Raw genomic sequence first — 20,362 nt, forward strand, 5'->3', positions numbered from 1 at the left:
TGTTTTTCTCTTTTCTTCAGAAAATTTGAAATCTGAGGCAATGCTTAGAATATGAGAGATTTTGTTGAAAGAGCTGATGGGTCCCTTTATTCTTTTGGATATATTCAAATTGAAAAGAAAGTGACACTAGGGATGAAGTCAACATGCAAGCCTATCTTTCTGCAGTGCTACAAGGAAAAGTGCAAAATTAATGAGCTTCTGGTGTACCTTTAGAGAAATAATTATGATTATATGTTGTATCAGTTAAGCTTCTGCTATGATGCAAGAACAGGAAGGAAAATTCCAAAAATATGCACACAATTTTTATGCATTTTAACGTTAAATAAGTGTGAACAAATTAACGTTAATTTAACGCTTAACGTTAATTTAACATGAAAATAACGTTAATTAAACGTTAATTTTTTAACGTTAAATTCATGTATAAGCTCGATTGACGTTAATTTAACGTTAAATATTTAACGTTAAATTAATGTTATTTTCACGTTAAATTAACGTTAGGCACAATTGGCTGTGTAATTGTTTCGTACAAATGATTCCTGCAGATCACCCGCCAAATGCGCCCATCTTCTTACATGTTAATACAGTAACTGATTGAAAAATCTGTAACTTTCTATTTGTACAAACTTTATCTTTGCATGATTTGCAAGATAATAATTTATTTTCAAAAGAGCAAATATTTTGTTGAAATTAACTCCACAGAAGAACTTACACACAAAAAAAGAAGCATCATACTTAAAACAGAAAAGTATTTTAAAAAATTTTTTTTCATGGGGAAAAATGCCAGTGACACATATATATTTCTTTAAAAAATACACATAAATAAATGTAATACAAGCTTGTACATAAACTCACTACAATACGCTTAGCTTAATCCCTAGAAATACATCAAAATCTATCATCCCCGGGAAACGTGACACATCGGTTTAGAAGATAACAATACAAGGCTTATAGTGAATCTTAATTGATTTTTTTTAAAAGCATTATATCCCTTATAGGACCACCAGCTATCACTGTTCCACTGAAGTAGTACATAACAAACGGGCTCTTCGCTTGGATTTTGCATTACTAGTCAGTTTTTATTTGGAAGAATTTGAGGATCCAACTTTTGTTTTATTGGTGAGGGGGGGTTTGCATGAAGTCTTCTGAGCTAGGTCCCCAGTGGGTTAAGGGTAGTTTATTGGGAGGGTCCCCCATCAGCTTTAAAAAATCAGCAATTAAGACAATTATTTGGTTTGACTTAATACATTTATTACTAGTACAGTGAAGGGGGGGGGGGGGGGGTAGCTGCAGATCTGTAGCTCTCCGAAAAAATATATATACTGATAGACCGGTGAGCTTCAGTGCCACCCATTGAAAAAACTGTCCATTTATTGCGCACAAAAAAGTGCGCTCGGTTCTTGATTATTTCTTCCAAATTCTTACCTCAATTGCAAAAAAAGGAAGATTTAAAAAAAATTCTCTCTCCTCTATCAAGTACTCTCGTAGTTGACATCTGAACGAAGCATATTGGACCGAATTATCTTTGAAACCAAAATGGCAGCATAAATAAGCGAAATGTTCGATGATTACAATATCAGGGTCAGGAGGACTATTAACAACAATTATGACAAATGTTTTGTTGTGTAAAGAGTCAAAGAATATGTTAGGAATACACGGTTAGTAATATTTTAAGATTACAGTTTAGGAACATGGAGAAATAAATCGAAAACCGAGCGCACTTTTTTGTGCGCAATAAATATACAGTTTTTTCAATGGGTGGCACTGTAGCTCTCCGGTCTATCAATACATATTTTTTCGGAGAGCTACAGATCTGCAGCTTGGGGGGGGGGGGGGTATGGGGTGAGAGAATTCAAAGTATACAAGATTTTTTTCAATGAAAAAAAAAAAAGCATAATTAATACATACTTATCAAAAGCAATAAATTGGCTAGCAAAATATACCTTTCTCTAAGTTAGAACTTCTAAAATATTGTAAATTTAAAACCACCTTTCAATTTCAAGTTTATTCACATATTTTTTTAAAAGTCTGTATAAGGTCCAATGCTACCATATATGATTGGTGTGGAAGAGCAAAATTAATGTTTTAGAGATGTTTACATGTATTGTGCGTGGACACACACAGATAGCCCCGGCCTGACTGGTCACTGTAAATCTTGGTCAAGTGGGCTGCCACAATGACATGTGGTGTGAGGAATAATGAAATGTCCAGTTTAATTATCATCTTATTAGTAATGGATTCACTGACTTGTAATATATTGTGTACAGTCTGTATTCTCCTAGCAAATTTAGCTCATGTAGATCATAATTATATACATAGCAAAGAATATTTATTGATTGGAAAACTACAATGTGTAACATATGTTAGGCTGATATATTAAATCTCTCTTTTCAAAAATCCTCAACATGTTTATTTGTTTTCATACAGATCGAGACTTAATACATTTATAGATATATAAAGATTATGACTGCATGAACAGCTGGGGGCCAAAATTAACAAAGACCAAAATTTATTTGCAATCACAATAGCTTTATAGATTGAACATTGTCAAAAAGAAGTTGTATTTGAAGAAAAATAAATGACGTTTATAGAGAATATGAAATATAATTAGGAGTAAGACATGTTCCTCAAACTTGTAGAATATATTTTTCGCAAGAATTTGTTATTCAGCATTAATCACTACTTTCACAGTTCCCGTACTACAAAAAAATTGAGAGAGGATAATAAGTCCACTGGGCATTAATTTGTACAAGATTCCATAGGAATGTATTGATAATTCCTTAATGCTTAATTCCGTAAAAAAATTACAAGAATATAATTTGCTTTCATAATATAAAAATTTCTGATACATACCCGGTAATTTTTTTTTTTTTTTTTAGATATTCTGAAAACAGATCAGAAAAAAGATATTTCAGAACATAATATTGCTTAAAATACTTTAAAAAGATTGCAGTATGTTAAGTTCAGTTGAGAATATTATAAAACTTTGATTTCAGGAATCATATTTAAAATTTACCTTTTATCACCACAACACTCTGAATCTTAATTCACAGATAATGAAGGGTTATAAACAATCTATTTTTTTTTTTTTTTTTTTAAGCATAATCAATTTAGGAGATATTAGAAGCTTACACATCTATTGATTTTATTTTGGTTGAATTTTTTATAAATTTAATCAGATATCATTTTATTTCAGATTTTTTTCTCTCCCTGGATGCATGCATTAACCCTTAAAATACATGCAGGCATGTACTTCTCTTATCATACTGATAAATCAAAAATGCAAATTCTGAATATTTTTCAGTGAACCTTTTATCAGCTAAATTATTTCAAATATAAAATCAGAGGTGTGAATCTAAAACCTTCTTTAGATTGAAATGTAATTTACAGGGCAAATACGGGGTAGTTGGTGGTGGACTCTATTGTAAAATATGCCTCCGTTTAGGAAGATTTTTGTCCCGTCCATTAAACTGTTTGTTTGTTTGACTGCTTTTCCATAACTTTAACCTCGCCCCTATTACTTTATAGTGAGCAGCCGATATGACATTCATATTTCAAAGGTGTATTCCTTGTGACAAGACCTTTCTTTGGGTACCACCAAATTTGACCTATTGACCTTGACCTTTGAGTTGAGCCACTTTAAAAAAATTACCACACTTTAACCTTGGCCATAACTTTTGAACAGTAAAGCTTAGGGTCAGGGATTTCATACTTTACATGTGTATTCATTAATTGTGACAAGACCTTTCAAAGGGTATAAATAATTTTGACCTTAACCCACTTATAAAAAAACTTTTACTTTGAATAGTTAGCACTACAGTGCTTTCATATTTCACAGGTGTATTCTATATGACAAGACCTTCCTTTGAATACCAACAAACAACTTTTTATCTTTTGACCTTGACATTAGCTACAATACAGGGGCATCAGTATATAATAGCTACAATACAGGGGCATCAGTATATTACAAACATATATCTTGTTTTCTTAAATGTCCTAATGGTCAGCCCGGGCCTCTGCCCTCCTTCCCAGCACCATGCAGCTCTTGACCAGTCAACAAAATATTCTATATCCGAGTTTTATCTTTCAAGAAAAATGAATTTCTTATGCATATTCTCACTGAGCTAATTGAATCTATCTATTTATCCTCTTAGATCAGTTATCTGTTGAATTTTACAGTCTCCATGCAGTGCTGACAAATCTGTAGAAATATGATTTAAAGCTATGAAAATGATACCCACCAATGACACATATAGTCCTCTATATTTTCCTTTAGATGTCAAACTTCAAAGTAAATGATGGATTGATAATTAGAATAACTCTGCATGGCGCAAAAATTTCCTTAAAAGTCAAAGAATGAAATCCCTCTATGTTTGTATCAAGGGCTTGATCGTAAAATTATACCGTTTATATGCTGTGGATTTGTTTGGAATACTCGTAAACGACATGTGGTCAAGACTCAGGCCGGCCTTAGATTTGACTTTAAATGTCCACTAGCTTTGCTGTATTTGACATAAGATGACCTGAAGTAATTGAATTTTTTGTTGTGTTCAGTGTTCCGAGCACAGTTATAATGAATGACCCACGTAATTAGTGGGATTAAATCCATCAAGGGTGATATCCCACTTAAATCTGAACCTCATGCAGTAATACACACAGTTATATTTGAAATTCTCATTTTTAGAGGTAGAAAGAGGGAGAAGAGAGACAAAGAGAGAGAGAGAGAGAATGGGGAGATCAAATAGAGAGAGAGAGAGAGAATAACTCAGGGAAAACAAAAGAGAGCGACTTTAAGAGGAAGATAGGATTCATAATGTGTACCCCGAGTAATCGAATTTAAATAGCCTATTGATAATTTAGTGAAATTCATGACCCTCAATACTCAATTTTCTACTTTTACTTCACATTAAAATCAATTTAACTCCAATATATTGACAATTTTATGTTATCATTGCAAATAATGACTAATTTCCATAATTTTAAAAACAGATTTTTTTTATGGAAATTTAACATTATCAGTCCACATAATGAAAAAAAAATAACTTTTAAAAATTGACCTTACCTGCTTAATGCAGAAAATATATTGATTAAGGAATGCACCAATCCAGAGCTGAATGTTTGTAAACACAAGACACCTTAAAGTTCCTCCCTATCTCTGAATGTGTGATCAAGTCATTGATTTTTTAATGTGTGCTAGCTATGAAAGAAAACAAAGCCCCCCTTTAACACTGACAGTTTGCTACCAGAGAGGCCTTTAGTCCAAATAATACTGATTCCTCGATCACCGTAAATATGGTCCACAAAGAATTAAATGCACAGAAAATAAATGTTAATCCTCTCGTTGAAACATTTTCTCAGGTCTAAGTGCCTATGAAAATATCGTCCAAGAGATTATATTGGTTGGAATTTTGAAGTATAAATTTCTTACTCCAATATATTTAGCTCTTACCTTGCTAAATTTTATTCATACAGCATTAAATAGAGTGGTCAGTGTTAAACATCCAGAAATAAATTAAGTAATCCATATATAATCACATGTTGACCAGGTAGACAATGGCTAGGTGTATAAATAATTTACGGAGGGGAAATTAACGCAGTTTTACCTGGGCTACCTTTTTTGAGACAGGTAAATCCAGAGTTCTCAGTGCTGGCCTCTTAACCTTCCAATGAATTCCCCTAATGTGATCGTTCTCTGTGAAATTATCAAACAAAACGCATCAATCAATTCCGAAACGATACATTTTATCATGCGAGCGAGAAAAAAAAGGACCCTCTGTTGTATTTAAGAAACATGACCCAAGTTTAGTATTTTACAGAACGGATTATTTAGTTAAACGCAAAAAAATGTTTTCACTGAACATAGCTCTTAAACATGCAATTTTAAAAGTCCTCCTGCATACCAAAGTAGCTTAAAGAAGGATCTATTGCTTGAAAAAAAGATAATACTAAGAGATTCTTTCTTATTTTCTTACAATTTGTTGAATTTTAAACATGTGCTTTATTTGCATTGTAGTATTGCATTTTCAAGGGAGTTAAATTTCAACAATTTTATCAGTAAATCATCTACTTAAAGATATCCTTTTCTTCAAATAAATGTATATATAGAAAGTCAAGTTTATTGTTCATTTTGAGAATTATGTGCTAAAAATTCATCTTCTCTGTCCATTTTATCATTCATTAAAATCTTTTAGTCTGTGAAATGTTTTGTCACATAAAAACCAAATGTGTACCCATCATTATAAATTCATTTGCCCATGATTGTGCTAAATTTTGGGAAATATGCTGCAAGTAAAAATTTGAGTCCATTGTGTCAAGCTGTTTACAAATATTTAAGACAGCAAAAGCAGATTTTATGCCTGATAAATCCAATTTTAAATAGATTTCAAATTTGTATGACAATAAATTGTCAATTTAGGGAAAATTTACATAAGCTTTTGACTTTATGAAGATAAATTTCTAACATAAATTTTACCCCCTTTTAAGCACACCTTTGACAAAAAAGATTCATGCATGCTTTAACTTTATATCTAAGTATTGCCAATGTCTGTTCAGTAGTTAAAAAATGAAGAAATTCTGCACAACTTTGTAAAGGAAAATTTTATTACTTAATGACGAATATAAAAACCAACTTTTGAAGTAGTTGCATTCATTTCATGTTCTTTTAATGGTTTTATGGGATTTCAAACACAGAAATTTAAACTGTTGGCCAAAAAGCTGCAGGTAAGAAATTTGGGGTCTCATGAAGGTTAAATTTAAAATCAGATTTTTTTTAAAACAAGATCGAGTTGAAAATGTCGCAGTGTCTGTACACACATTTTAGTGATTAACACTTTTTTCTTAGTTTTTCACTCAAAAATAGCACATGGACTTAAAGCTGACCACTGACATGACGCATTTATCTTAATATTTTGCCATTACCCATGCCCCAAAATTTAATTTGAATTAGCTTCGCTTAGCGTTCACACAGAGATAATGTGAAGTAATTAAATGTGCAGTAAATTCATTCGAATTAAACTAATTCGCATTAAATTCTCCGTGTGAATGGTAAGTGAAGCTAATTTGCAGTAAACTTTAATTTCGTTTAATTCAAATTAAACTCTCCATGTGAACAGGGCATAAGAGGAGTAGCATTTTGAAAAATTGTGTACAGACAGACAGACAACTTGACGAATGGATGGACGACAGACACCTTACTATAGCATAAGCTCTTCTGGTCTCTGACCTGAGTAGAGCTCAAAAGTACATGGTCACTCTGATGTTTACATCATTACTTATTACTTAATGTATTATTTTACTTGTCATATTGTACTATTTCACCCTGTCTCCAGGGGCGGATCCAGGAATTGAAGTTAGGGGGGGTGCAAGATTTAGACAGGGGGTCTGGGGGCCGCCTTGAGGCCCCCAGTGGAAGCTCACAGATTCTAGAGGTTTTTTTAGGGTAAAAAATGAGGTCTACCGAGTAGACATTTTAAACATTTTCTTGACAAAGCTATGTTTTATGCTAACTTTGACAATTTTAGGGGGGGATGCGCGCCGGGTGCGCCCCCCTTAAATCCGCCACTGGTCTCAAATTACATGGTACATGTACCAGTAGTCCAGTACTGTTTGTTCATGCTGACTGACAAAAATAAACATCTTCGTAATGTTAAAACCTTATTCGATTCTTCAAGGTGCAACTATAATTATCATATACATGATATATATACATGTAAATATAGTCACATAATTATACATTTAACAATAATATATTTTTATTTTGTTTATGCCATACAAAATTCAATTTAGAAACTTAAAATGATGAAAGATATTGGTGAATCTATAAGGATAATTATTTTTTTAAAAACGAGTAAAAAATTCTTTTCTATCGAGCAATTCTTCAATTGGATTCTAAAATCCATGTGTAACCAAGCATGGACCGTCAAATTAGATTGATAGATTGGTTTGAAGAAATGAAACCTCTCATTTTCCCATTACGATGTCCAACAAAAGGCCACTTGTCATGAAAGGTGAGAAAGTTCACTTTGAAGACGATTTAGGTTTCAGCCGCTCATTACACAATGGGGCAACACCAAACTCTTTCTAACGGTAACCATTAATGCACCAGATACAAAGTTAATCTTCTACCTTAATTATAAATCTTTGGCAAGCAAGCAGGTGAAACAAATTTAATTACTAGATAGGTAGGAGGGGGTGTGCATGTTAAAAATGCACACAATGCACACAAGTTCAGTACTTATAGTGCTATGGAAAATTTTTGTAAAACACATCTCGTCTTTATAACTATAATTAAAATAATTAGTATGATCAATTTTTTGTCAAAAGATGCTTTGATAAAAACGTGCGCACTGTGCATCTGATAAGGGTCTAACTGAGAATTCTCTCAATATAATCAACTGTGTGGAAAACTGAATTGAAAAAGATCTGCAAACAACTCTTAATGCTGTTAAGGTTTGTTACGTGTTACTTCTCAGCATACACAATTTTACTTTTCATTTCAAGAATGAACACAAGTTTTTGAGGCATACACACCCCTTTCTTACATATGTAATCAATTTGAAGATTCATTAATAAAGTATTTATACACATTAACATCATTTTTTCTTGTTCTTGATGTATATTTTTGGTGTATTACATCTTTCTTTTTCTTTAGTCATTCATATTTTGAGAATGCATCCCCTTTGAAGTTTAATAGCATCATTTGTTTAATTAAACTGTCTGCTATCCACCCCCTAGCATATTAATTAATTCAAAAATAAAATGCAGTAAATGTTCTTGTTCAAAATGGTTTTTCCAAATAACAATAATTTTCTGATTATCTCCCTTTAATGATCATAAAATCTAACAAGCTAAAAAGATCCTTGATTACTTGAGTGTTTGTGGGGGTTCAAAAATCATTAAAATGATCAAACAAGTACTTGTTTAGTAAATGTACTGTAATTGAATTTTTTCTTTCTTCCTAAGTTTTCTTTTTATTATAGAAATATTTTCATAGTCGATCACTGTACAAAGCAATAATTTTACATAAGTTATTCCCCTTGCCCCTAAATCAAGGAAACTAACAAAGAATTATTAGAGAGAGAGAGAGAGAGAGAGAGAGAGAGTAAAAGAGAAAGAGCAAGAGAGAGTAAAAGAGAGAGTAAAAGAGAGGGAGGAGAGAGAACGAAAGAGAGGAAAAGGAGAAAGTAGGAGTCTAGAGAGAGAGGGACAGATTGTGGAAAAGAGAGAAGGGAGAGAGAGAGAGAGAGAGAGAGAGAGAGAGAGAGGAGAGTAAAGGAGAGAGAAACGAAAAAGAGAGAAAAAAGAGAGACAAATTGTGAAAGATAGAGAGAGGGGGAAAGAGAGAAAGAAAAGAAGAGTGAGAAAGGAATGGGAGAGCACTCAGTCTAGTACTTACTCATCACTGTAGTAGAAAACTCCGGGGTCACTTGTTCTCCGCGCGGTATAACTAGGACATGTCAATGACGGACCACTTGTAGGACTGGACAACAATCGGTTGCGAGCAGAAGTCCGAGATCCTGTGGACCGCAGCTTTAATGTCGGTGCAAATGGCATGTCGTTAATTTCCTCCGATACTTAAGTCAGGGCCATGAGGTTTTGTAAAAAATCTGGGAAAAACAACAGACTGATCACCGAGAATTATAATGCTTGTTGATTACATGAAATTGCTAAATAATGCAGACAAATTGATAGAGAAAATGGTTGGTATTTATCGCCAATCATGTGTCAAGTCCATGCAGATATTGATTCTGGAACCTGTGGATCTTTCTGGCTGACTATACATATTTATCTTCATTTAGCCCAGTTTTAATTGTCTCTTGAAGATAATCAGCATCTTGTTATTAATGTGATCATAGGGATTGCAAGCTAGGTTATCAAAATATCATGTTCTGGACAATTTTAATAGGGAATTTTTTCTCTTCAGTCTGAAAATACAGAGCTGATAAAAATGCTGAGACATTAATTGACCTAATTAGTCTACAGTATGGTCCAACTCAGATAGTCGCTACTTTTATCAATACATTACATGTACTTTAAAAAAATCTTCAAATTATAAACATATTAATTATCTATACCTTAAAAGATGAACTCTTAATAAAAGGTCCACATATTTTAAATGGAGAACATAATATTGATCCTACATGTATGACATCATAATGCAGGGATGAGATAAGATCGAGTTCACAGAAATTTAAACATAATTTTACTTCCTTTCCCAATATTGAGAAATTAAAATTCAAAACATACATGTGTAGAAGGACTAATTAAGATAAAGTCTTTATTTTACAATTAAGTACAAACTTCAAGTCAAAAATTTGACAACTGCAGTTGTAGCAACCACAATAGAATTTTAAAATACTAATTCACAATGCAAAAATGTATGCTAGGCCTAAAAGGAATCTATTTAAAAAGGTGTATAATTCCATAAACTGAATTCAATGTCAAATTTTATGATCTGTGATTATTTTTGACTACAGACACTAGCTTATTAACTGAAATATACATGTATCATAGGAAATATAAACATTGTACATTTCTTGATCAAAAGAAATTGAAAAGGAAATTGAATTAAATAATTCATTTACCTGTGAATGTTTTCATATGACTTCAAAGACAAGATTCACTAGCAATCCATCTGTCATGTCCCAACTATGTATAAAGCCATTCCTTTAATCAGAATTAACACAGCAAAAACCTGCAGGTGAAAAAAAAACCCAACTCAAATCTTGGGTTCTCATTATTTTGATTATAACTGATAATTTACTTTACGAACATGCATTGCACATTTTAAAAATTTACACACCACATACCAAATCTCACCAGGTATTGTGTAAACATTGCAGATATAAATGTTATCTACGTAATGCGTACTTCTCTTTAAAAAAAAACGGAAAAAATAATCAAAAAGTTTTCACCATGAATAACAACTAAAATGTATTTGCCTGTTCATCTCAATGTTGACACTGACTGTAATGAAATCTCTGATTTTTTTTAAAACTAGTTGCATGCCTTTAAATGTACTGTTGTCAATTATTTCTAATGAATTAATGGTTGAACACTTTTCAGTCTACTCTTTAAGGCAATAAAAGTTCTATTTAAAGTATTTGCCAGTATGTCATTGTAAAATGTTGTTTGTTAAATTGTCCTGAAATTGGATACACACGGTTATGAATTACAGGAAATTGGCAAATGAACAAATAGTAAAAAATAATATAAGAAGGATTTTTTTATTTGTATAAGCTAGAGTGTATGTCATTTGTAAATAATTTTGACAGATAAATTAAAGCCAAATAAAGGTTTAAATCTCATAAAACCACATTTTGAGAGGTTTTTCTACATTAAGAATAAGATTTATGAGCAATAATCTTAATGGATATCTTTGAAAATGAAAAATATTAGAAAATGAAAAATATTAGGGGATTTAATATGTTAAAATATACACTTAACTTTTGGTATACATGTATTTCCATTTATTAATCAGGATTTTCAGAAAGTCTGTAGGTTCAAAACTAAAAAAAAATCTAAATAGCTGGGTTTTTTTTGGCAGGGGGTGAGGTGGGGGAGGGGGGGGTGAAGGGGAGTGTCCTAACATCATCATTGCAGTTACTTAATGTGTATCATGATTTTGCATGTTTGAAATGTATGCTTTAATTATTTCTACTACCTCAAGTCCCTTAATGACAAATGATTTTTAAGTAACTTGATTCAGTATATAAATCTTTACCTGATCGAACTGACAGTCAAACTGTTATCTTAATTGGAATGTGTATGAGATATTAATGTTTGAAATATTGAAATTCAACTGAAGGAGTAATGTTTATTTTTATATTGTCTTATGAGAACTGTGAAGACCTACATGTACATGTACAACTAACCAGCATACATACCTGAGGTGCTGTTGTCTGTCTGTCTGCATGAAAATCCAGTCCAAGCTTTTATGTCGACACAGATTCCTGTAGATTTCATGAGCCGTCAGGACTTTGTCTTCCATCTCTGATCTCTTCACAAATATCACTGGGGACTCCACTGATAACTTTGTTGTCTGGTTCACATAGAATCCTCCCTCATCCACCCCTTCCACCCTTCTCTCTGGAATTAAGGCCTCTATCTGTTGTGCTGGGTCCATCATGGAGATCGATGAAGGAAAGTCTAGCACCGAAGGAGCATTTAAACTTAATTCTAGCTGTATGCTGAGCTTTCCACATTCTAAGATAGCGCCCTGCTCTTTTGACCTTGACACAGTGTTCAAGGTCAGCTAACTGTTGAAGCCTTTCCACGACATCTTTTATAAATATTAGGACTAGACAAAGGATTGCTGGCTGTGGGCCTGTAGCTCTAAAGGCTTCCTGAAATGGAGGAAATCTTTACATTTTACTTCACTAGAAAAACTGACTCAGTAATAAAATATTATACAAATATATCTGCTATTCATTTCAATAACATGTAGCTTTTCATATTTGATGAAATTTTACATATTTTGTAAAATTTGAAAACTCTCCGCAACTTTTCTGACTCTGTCATAAAAACATCTTGTAGATGTCTAAAAAGAAAATCATTTTCACATTTAGAGACTGGCCACATATATACAGAAATTATCTTATTGTTGTAAAAAGAACATTCTTCTTGTATTGGAACACGGGGGAAATCTCTTATAAAAGTCTTAATACATGTATTTTTTTCTTATTTGGGGTAGGAGAAGGTAATCGATCCACATCCCAACCCCACCCCCCAAAAAAAATATATATATATACATGTAAATCAGGTACATGTTAAGCTTAATTGTTTAAAACTTTATATGAACGTAACCTTATTCAATACGTGCACACGTGTTTTCCTGGTTTGAAAAGAAAAACGACCACGGTCTCCAAACTGAAGTAAGAGAGATAACTCATTTCAGACACCTGGAAGTTTACACCTGCTGGCAAGGTGATCCGATGCCGATCCCGATTCCAATCACTACAGAACAGTAGGGAAAAGTATCACAGGCACCTGAAGTATGGATAATAAACCCCCCCCTTTTTTCAATGAAAAAAATGTAAGAGTGTATAATACCTCGAAAATATAAAATTTCCCCGTCAAACACATCAAAATGTCGTTATATGCAAGCAGATTGTACTTTTTCTCACGTTTAAAGAATGACCCTATTCGGTATAATAAAAATACACAAGGTAAGAAACAAAAGTTGTAAACAAACGGGGGGTTCCTCGCTTCGAGACAGATTTCCAAAGTAATTACAGTGTTACCTATTATGATTTTGCAAGCACTCTGTCTGGGAGATGTTTTTCTACAAAACTAGTTAACCTAAACCCCGACATTGATGGTTAATATGCCGTAATCGGACGATTTATTAATCGGATACATAAAATTTTCTCCATTGGCAGCGTTAAAGGAGGTTTTGGGGCTGCTTTTCTGTTTCGCCTTATCTGATTGGTTAGATATTTAAACTGTATAACAATTAACCAGAGAGAGGAACGAAGCGTAATCAGCCGTGGGTTTCCGACGATGGTATCTTCAACTATTTCAACTTATTTTAAGTAATTTGAAAATAGATTTTGAAAGAAAATTTACACAATTAAATATAGTACAAACAAGGTTATTTTTACAAGACTGACGTGTTAGTGGTATATAAATAAACTAATCCTTGCGCTGATCCAGTATGCTAATGACCAGTGCAATTTTCCTGCGATAACTAGTGATGAAGTGTTTATATATAGAACACTACTTATGTTTGTAAACAAAGCAAGAAACACCTAGTTAAGATAGTCGAAGTAAATCAAATATTAATCTGAAAGGGAAGAAATGAGCTGTACCAGTTGATAAAATATTTTTATGTAAATGCCATTACTTCTTGTGCAAACAATAAAAGAACCACTGTCTTCCACAATTTAGATCTGCATCACAGCAAGCTTTAAATACAGTAAAGGTCACTTAACATGTCTGTGATTCTTATCTTATTGTCTGCGATACTCTAGAAACAGAGTTCCTTTACTATATATCCAGCTGTGTCTTACTATCAGATGCTGGCAATGTGATACTGTGAATTTAAAGTACAGAAGACAGTAAAAAAAATAATAACCAAAAAAAAAAAAAATACAGAAAGATAAAATCGGGTTTTATTCATAAATAAAATGAGAAATGTTTGTTTATAAATGTTAATCAAGAGACTGAAAAATTAAATATATTCAATAGTAAATAGATTATGTAAACGATAAATATACAATGCCATTGTGATAAAGTTTTAGTTTTCAGTGAAAAAGCCAAAAAGAATTAAAATATTAATCCTTCATGAATTTATCAATGAAAGTCATGTAGTTGAATTAAGAGCTAAATTGAAAGAAATGCAATATTACATGTGCAAATCAATGAATTGAAGTCAGGTAGATATATTTCAAGAGTGTCTAAACCAAACAAAAAACATAAAAGTAAAATGTTCATTTCAACTAAATGTCAAAAAGCGTTGAATTTTAAGAGCAGCTAAAAAGGGAGAATTTAAGAATTTATTTTGCATATCAAAGACCATACAAGACAAAAAGTTGAATTTCACGAGTGGCTAAATCAAGAAAATATCAAATATACATGCAAATTTTGAAAGACGAGGAGCCGAATTTCAAGAACATATTAAACAAATCAAAAATTTTGAATTTTGTAATATGCATATCAATGAAAATAGAGGATTTGAAATTTAAGAGTGGCTTAATCACGAGAAATAAAACATATTGATGTGCACTGAAAATGTCAAATTATTTGTCAATTTATGAAAATAATGAAAATATTTGATGTGCATATTAATGATTTTATTCATTTGTGCTCTTTGTAAGTTATAATTCCCTATTTTAATGTTGTTGAAGGTTGGTCCTCTTAGTTTGAAAAATTTGTGTGAAAAGCTGCTTTATTTTTTTTTTCATCAAAGCACATAACACATATAACCCAAATATGTATCAGTAACCTCAACTCATTTTAACAGTAAGTAGTTGATCCTTACATCGTGCGTTCGAATCCCACTATGGGATGTGGCGACCGGTCCTTCAGATGAAAACGTATAAATGGAGGTCCTTTGTCGCAGTATGTGCTGGCACAAAAAAGATCCATCACTGATCAATGGCCGTAAAATGCCGACCATAGGGCAAAATTTGCAGCTCTACATTGGCAAGTGGTGATGCCTAGTAATATGAGTAAAAATTCTCGAGAGGGATGTTAAACAACGTACAAACAATACCATCAACTCGAAGCAGTACTTTCAGTACTTTGATTTTTGGATAGCAACAGTTCACAGGCACTTGGGGGGGGGGGGGCTGCACCCCCTTTTCATTCTTTTCTTTTTTGGGTCGACATACACCTTTTTCCTATTTTATTAGTCTGATATGCACTACTTGGTATTGATAATGTTACCCATTTGTCTTTATAGGCCGTTTTTAATAGATCATTTTCGACTATGTGTCAGTCGAACAGGCTTATTGAGTCAAAAGGATTAAACTAAAGTATTGTTATATTAGACTACCAAGATAGGAAAAAGGTGTGTCGACTCCAAAATTTAAAAAAATTAAAGGAGCTGGACCAGCCCCCAAATGCCTTGCTACAGTTATGCAGCTAATTTTTTACTTACTAAAATGTGGTTTATGCATAATAAACAATTGCGGCAATAGTGCTCTAGACTTAAGCAGGTGTTTTTTTTTTTTTTTTTTTTTTTAAATATTTCTTCAAATTGAATCATTTCAAATTCTTGAACTTCGAAAGTAAGAAACAGTGTGTGACGTGGAATTTCGGGGAGTCAGGTTACACCATATGTTCAAAATAGCAAAATGAAGCTACGCTCTATTCAAGGTCAAAAAGGAGTATAGTTGACCAAAAACAATGCTTTGAAGATCGGGTAACACTTGTTTTAAAAAAAAAAAAAGTGTATTGACGTGGTACAGTTCAAACAATGTCTATAACAGGCCTTTTAGATTTTCATTTGACTGCCTGACAGGTTTATTTATTGGTGAAGAAAATATGTAGATATGTATCTATCATGTTTATATACATATACTATCATGTATATAATTTTATATATAGAACGATCAGCTAGTAGAACAGGTAAATTAAAAAAAAAGATCCAGTCCCTTTTTTGTGACCGAAATATACATGATTTGATTAAGATATTTGTTATTGTTGCACAGAGTATTTTGAAATTATTTTACCGTTTTAATTAAAATTACCATGATGCCCCTTTGTAAGAAGTTTTCGATCCGCCACTGAGTATAAGAGCATAAAGCTTAATATTATTTCTTTCCTGTAAGTAGCAATATTGAAATGAATAATATACAGCAGAAGACCTCAAATATCTCAGTACATGTAGAGAAAGAGAATAAATCAGTGACGAGATGAGATTCAATGAGTTCTGCATGTTATATAATCTCAGCAAGATTCTTGGAGCCTTCGAAAAGACCTCGATCTGTCCAAAATTTACAGTTGAGATTTTTATTATATGATTTATTGTGCAGATACTCCAGTCCTAGCAATCACTCTATGGATGGTTTTTAATTGGAGGTGAAAAAGGGGGAAGTTGGGGCGTCTTATGTTGCATGTCAGGAAAGATAACTCTAATTTTCAGTCCGGAACTTGGGTCACGTGATTCAACATTGTCTTTGTCAACCATCGCTGTAGTGTGTCACACCATATATGGTCGAAGGTCCTAAATTCGACAGGGTCCGAATTTCGACGGTTTTGTTATTTTGTTTATATCTGGTTCGTTCTCGCGAGATCAGGCTGGTCTGTGTAAACATAGTACCCCTGTAGACTTGCGATCATATTACCTATATCATGGATTAAAATGCATTTCAGACAGGAAAACATTCGTTTCATATAGTTTTAGACGAAAAAAAACAACTCAGTTCAGTCGCTGAGAAGGATCTTTTCCCGCTAAAACGGTAAAAAAAAGTTTTACTTTCAGTTTTGATTTTAAAAGGTTCATAGTCGAAAATACTTTTATAGAATAGGCCTATTGAAAAAAATTATAAATAAGTTAGGCCTAGTAATTGCAATAAATGTTTACGGATAAGTTGTCATATTTTTAACAAACAGATAAACATGGTAAAAGAGCATAAAATTATATTTTGATACAACCTGATGGCTGAAAACAATGTAGCCACGAGGATTTTTCTTAGAGAAGTGGACAGGCTTTCTCCTATTCTCTTTAGAGAAGTGGACAGGCTTTCTCCTATTCTCTTTAGAGAAGTGGACAGGCTTTCGCCTACATCCACGAAGGTCCACTTCCCTAAAGAGAATACATTCCATCATGATCATGATTCCGAGGTAAAAGTGTTATATGTTAAAAACCCAATTTATTTCAAGAATATGCAATGAAAGTCAATCATTTCAAAATGTATTCAAATGTTCATCATATAAAACATGAAAATTAAGACGAAGCTAGTATTCCAGTATTATTAATTAAAAAGGAAATTTAATGTTAAAATAATTCTCATTGCAGAACTCTATAAGTTACTATGGACCCCCAGCAAAGTGCCCAGGATGCTATAAGATGTGACCTATGTGAGACAGCTATAGTAAAGGTGTACTGTGATTTCTGTCATGTCAACCTCTGTAAACCCTGTGTTGGAGAACACATTGCTGATGAATATGACAAACATAAAATTGTCCCATTCCAACAAAGAAAATCCACCTTGATTTATCCTAAGTGTGCAACGCATTCAACCAAAAACTGTGAATTACAATGCAAAGAATGTGACATTCCTGTTTGTGCCTTTTGCTCAGCATTACAGCGACATGAAGGACATAAATTTTTAATCCTTGAAGAAGTTTACACCTCAAAGAAAAATGAAATTGCAAAAGATACTGAGGAATTACAAGACATTATCTCCCCTACATATGAAGAAATTGCAAATGATCTAGAAACACGGATAGCTAACTTGGATGGAGAATATGAGAACCTTACAACAGCAGTGACAGAACATGGGAAACAATGGCACAAAGAAATTGACAATGCCATCAATGCCATGAAAAAAGAAATTGATGATTTTAAAACAAAACACCTTGACATATTGAAGAAACATGCAGAAGAAATCAAACAATTACAATCTCTTATTAAAGAAACTCTACTCAACTTGAAGAAAATTGAAGAATCCAATGAAGTGTCCATGACTATAGAATACAGCTCCAGAAACAAAGAATTCAGTAAACTTCCTCCTAAAATTCAAATATCACTGCCAATTTTTAATCCAAAACCAATAGATAAAGAACAGCTTTATAAGTTTATTGGAATTCTATCACCATTATCTACATCAACAGATGAAAATGGCTACAAACTGCAGACACCAGGGACATCAACAAGAGAACTGCTGGAAGAACCCAAACTTATCACTACTATAGATACTGGGTATGACAAACTCCGCTGTGTTACCTGTTTAAGTGAGGAAGAAATCTGGACAAGTGGACAAATCGGTGATATGAAATGCTTCAACATTCAAGGTTCACTTATCGAGACAATCAAGACAAAATCAGGGGAATGGCCAATGGACATAGCAGTGACAAGTGATGGAGATCTATTGTACTCTTACTGGGAAACAAGGACTGTGAATAAGGTGAATAATGCACAGACAGAGGTGATCAGACTACAGGGCTGGAGACCTTTACATCTCTGTGTCACTTCCTCTGGTGATCTCCTGGTTACCATGTACAGTGATGATGGCGATGTTAATGATGATGATGATGATGAGGAGGAGGAGGATGATGATGATGATGAGGAGGAGGAGGAGGAGGATGATAAAACACAATCCAAAGTTGTGCGTTACTCAGGGTCTACAGAGACACAAACAATCCAGTTTGATGAGGAGGGTAAACCTCTGTATTCAGGAAATACCGAATATAAGTTCATCAGTGAGAACAGAAACCTGGATATCTGTGTGGCTGACAGTGAAGCAGGTGCTGTAGTGGTGGTCAATCAGACTGGAAAACTCCGATTTAGATACACTGGTCATCCTTCTACTACAAAGAACGAACCATTTGAACCTTTTGGAATCACAACAGACAGCCAGAGTCAGATCCTGACAGCAGACTACCATAACCACTGTATCCACATCCTAGACCAGGACGGACATTTCCTCCATTATATAGATAACTGTGATCTGAAGGAGCCATTTGGTTTATGTGTGGACAAAAGTGATAATCTGTTTGTCACTGAATATGAAGGAAAGATTAAGAAAATTAAATATTTTAAATAGATTTAGAAGCATGTATGTGAATGTAAATAGTATATAAAATATTAAAGTTCTCGTTTGTTGTGCTTTTATAATACAGTGTATTTGTTAAAATTGTAGTCTTTGAAATCATGAACTGCAATTCTTCAAAATTTATCCAATTTATATAAAGTATATATGTTTAATATGCAGATTGGGCCATTTAATAAGAATACTTTTTTTGTTATTAAGGCATATTGATAAAAACAAACGACCTATGGGCAACAACACTCATCTGAGTAGCCAGATGTCCCCCCTTGATTTACTTATTGTGGCCACACTGACCCCGTGGGGTCATGATTGAAAAAAAAAAAATAGAATTTTACACTTTCGCGTCCCCAGGAGGCTACCACATAAATTTCAGATTTTCTGACCCAGTGGTTCTTAAGATATTTTTTAATGTCCCCACCCTATTTCTTCTTTTCTTGATAACTGTAAAATCACATTTTCGTCGCGTCAAACATTTGAGGATTGCGAGAAAAAAAATGGATTTCCAAGGATTTGATTTCAGAAATAAAGAAATGTTGAGCAGTAAATGTAAGGAATTTTACATTTCGTAGTGGATATTAATTCATAGGTATCATTTTCCTCGAAAACAACGCAAATTAAACCCCTTAGAAAATAAGTGTTTTCACAGTATTTATCCTTTTAGGGAGGTAGGTCCTTTATTTTTAATAATTTAACATGTAACTTCCTTGCATCCACAAATGCTCTGTAGCAACTTTGGTTGATATTTGGTCTAGTGGTTGACAATGTGAAAGTTTACAAAAGGACGGGCGTACAGCAGGTGCTCAGAAAAGCTCAGTAGAGTTTTCAGATCATGTAAACAAAAAAAAGGAAGTAAAGCATTGTATCGTCACTATCATGTGATTTATTTATGGTTTTTATGGCCAATTTCCATAACAAACATGTAACAAGGATAAACATAATATGTATCATATAAATCGAATTGAAACATTCTTCACCGGTTATAGATATAGCAATATTATCTTCCTGAATTAAGACATACTTAAATTGTAACACCATAAATTTCGTGTATATTCACATTGTAAATATTATATATACAGTTATAATGACCTACATGTAAATAAAACTGACACATCTGTCATATAGCTAGACTTTCATATATTATTTTT

At 33.0% G+C, this 20,362-nt stretch overlaps 2 protein-coding genes across 8 annotated transcripts in view; one reads left to right on the plus strand and one right to left on the minus strand.

Moving 5' to 3' along the window:
- LOC134234247 (bifunctional arginine demethylase and lysyl-hydroxylase psr-1-like) overlaps positions 1–10,008 on the minus strand; it is a 38,415-nt gene extending 28,407 nt beyond the window's left edge. For 2 of the 6 annotated variants that reach the window (XM_062716297.1, XM_062716295.1), the window contains exon 1: positions 9,392–10,000. In XM_062716297.1, the coding sequence (XP_062572281.1) occupies positions 9,392–9,549 (158 nt within the window). In that variant the 5' untranslated portion in view covers positions 9,550–10,000. The other 4 variants (XM_062716299.1, XM_062716298.1, XM_062716300.1 and 1 more) reach the window with 4 other exon arrangements.
- Positions 10,009–16,853: 6,845 nt separating this feature from the next.
- On the plus strand, positions 16,854–19,807 carry LOC134234249 (transcription initiation factor TFIID subunit 7-like). Of its 2 annotated transcripts, XM_062716303.1 has the most exons (3): positions 16,854–16,901; positions 17,462–18,683; positions 18,750–19,807. In XM_062716303.1, the coding sequence occupies exons 2-3, from the start codon at positions 17,478–17,480 to the stop codon at positions 19,209–19,211; spliced, it is 1,668 nt and encodes a 555-aa protein (XP_062572287.1). In that variant the 5' UTR covers positions 16,854–16,901; positions 17,462–17,477; the 3' UTR covers positions 19,212–19,807. The 2 variants fall into 2 exon arrangements, with proteins under 2 accessions (XP_062572287.1, XP_062572286.1); XM_062716302.1 differs by having other exon boundaries at positions 17,462–19,807.
- Positions 19,808–20,362: the final 555 nt, after the last annotated feature.

This window comes from Saccostrea cucullata, unplaced genomic scaffold, assembly GCF_032062105.1.
Source record: "Saccostrea cucullata isolate Sc308-1 unplaced genomic scaffold, CSIRO_AGI_Scuc_v1 ctg8725, whole genome shotgun sequence".
Lineage (NCBI taxonomy): Eukaryota > Metazoa > Mollusca > Bivalvia > Ostreida > Ostreidae > Saccostrea > Saccostrea cuccullata.

Excerpts from the sequence above, each read along its gene's own strand:
- LOC134234249 (XM_062716302.1), top strand. The coding sequence starts at position 17,478 with ATGGACCCCCAGCAAAGTGCCCAGGATGCTATAAGATGTGACCTATGT.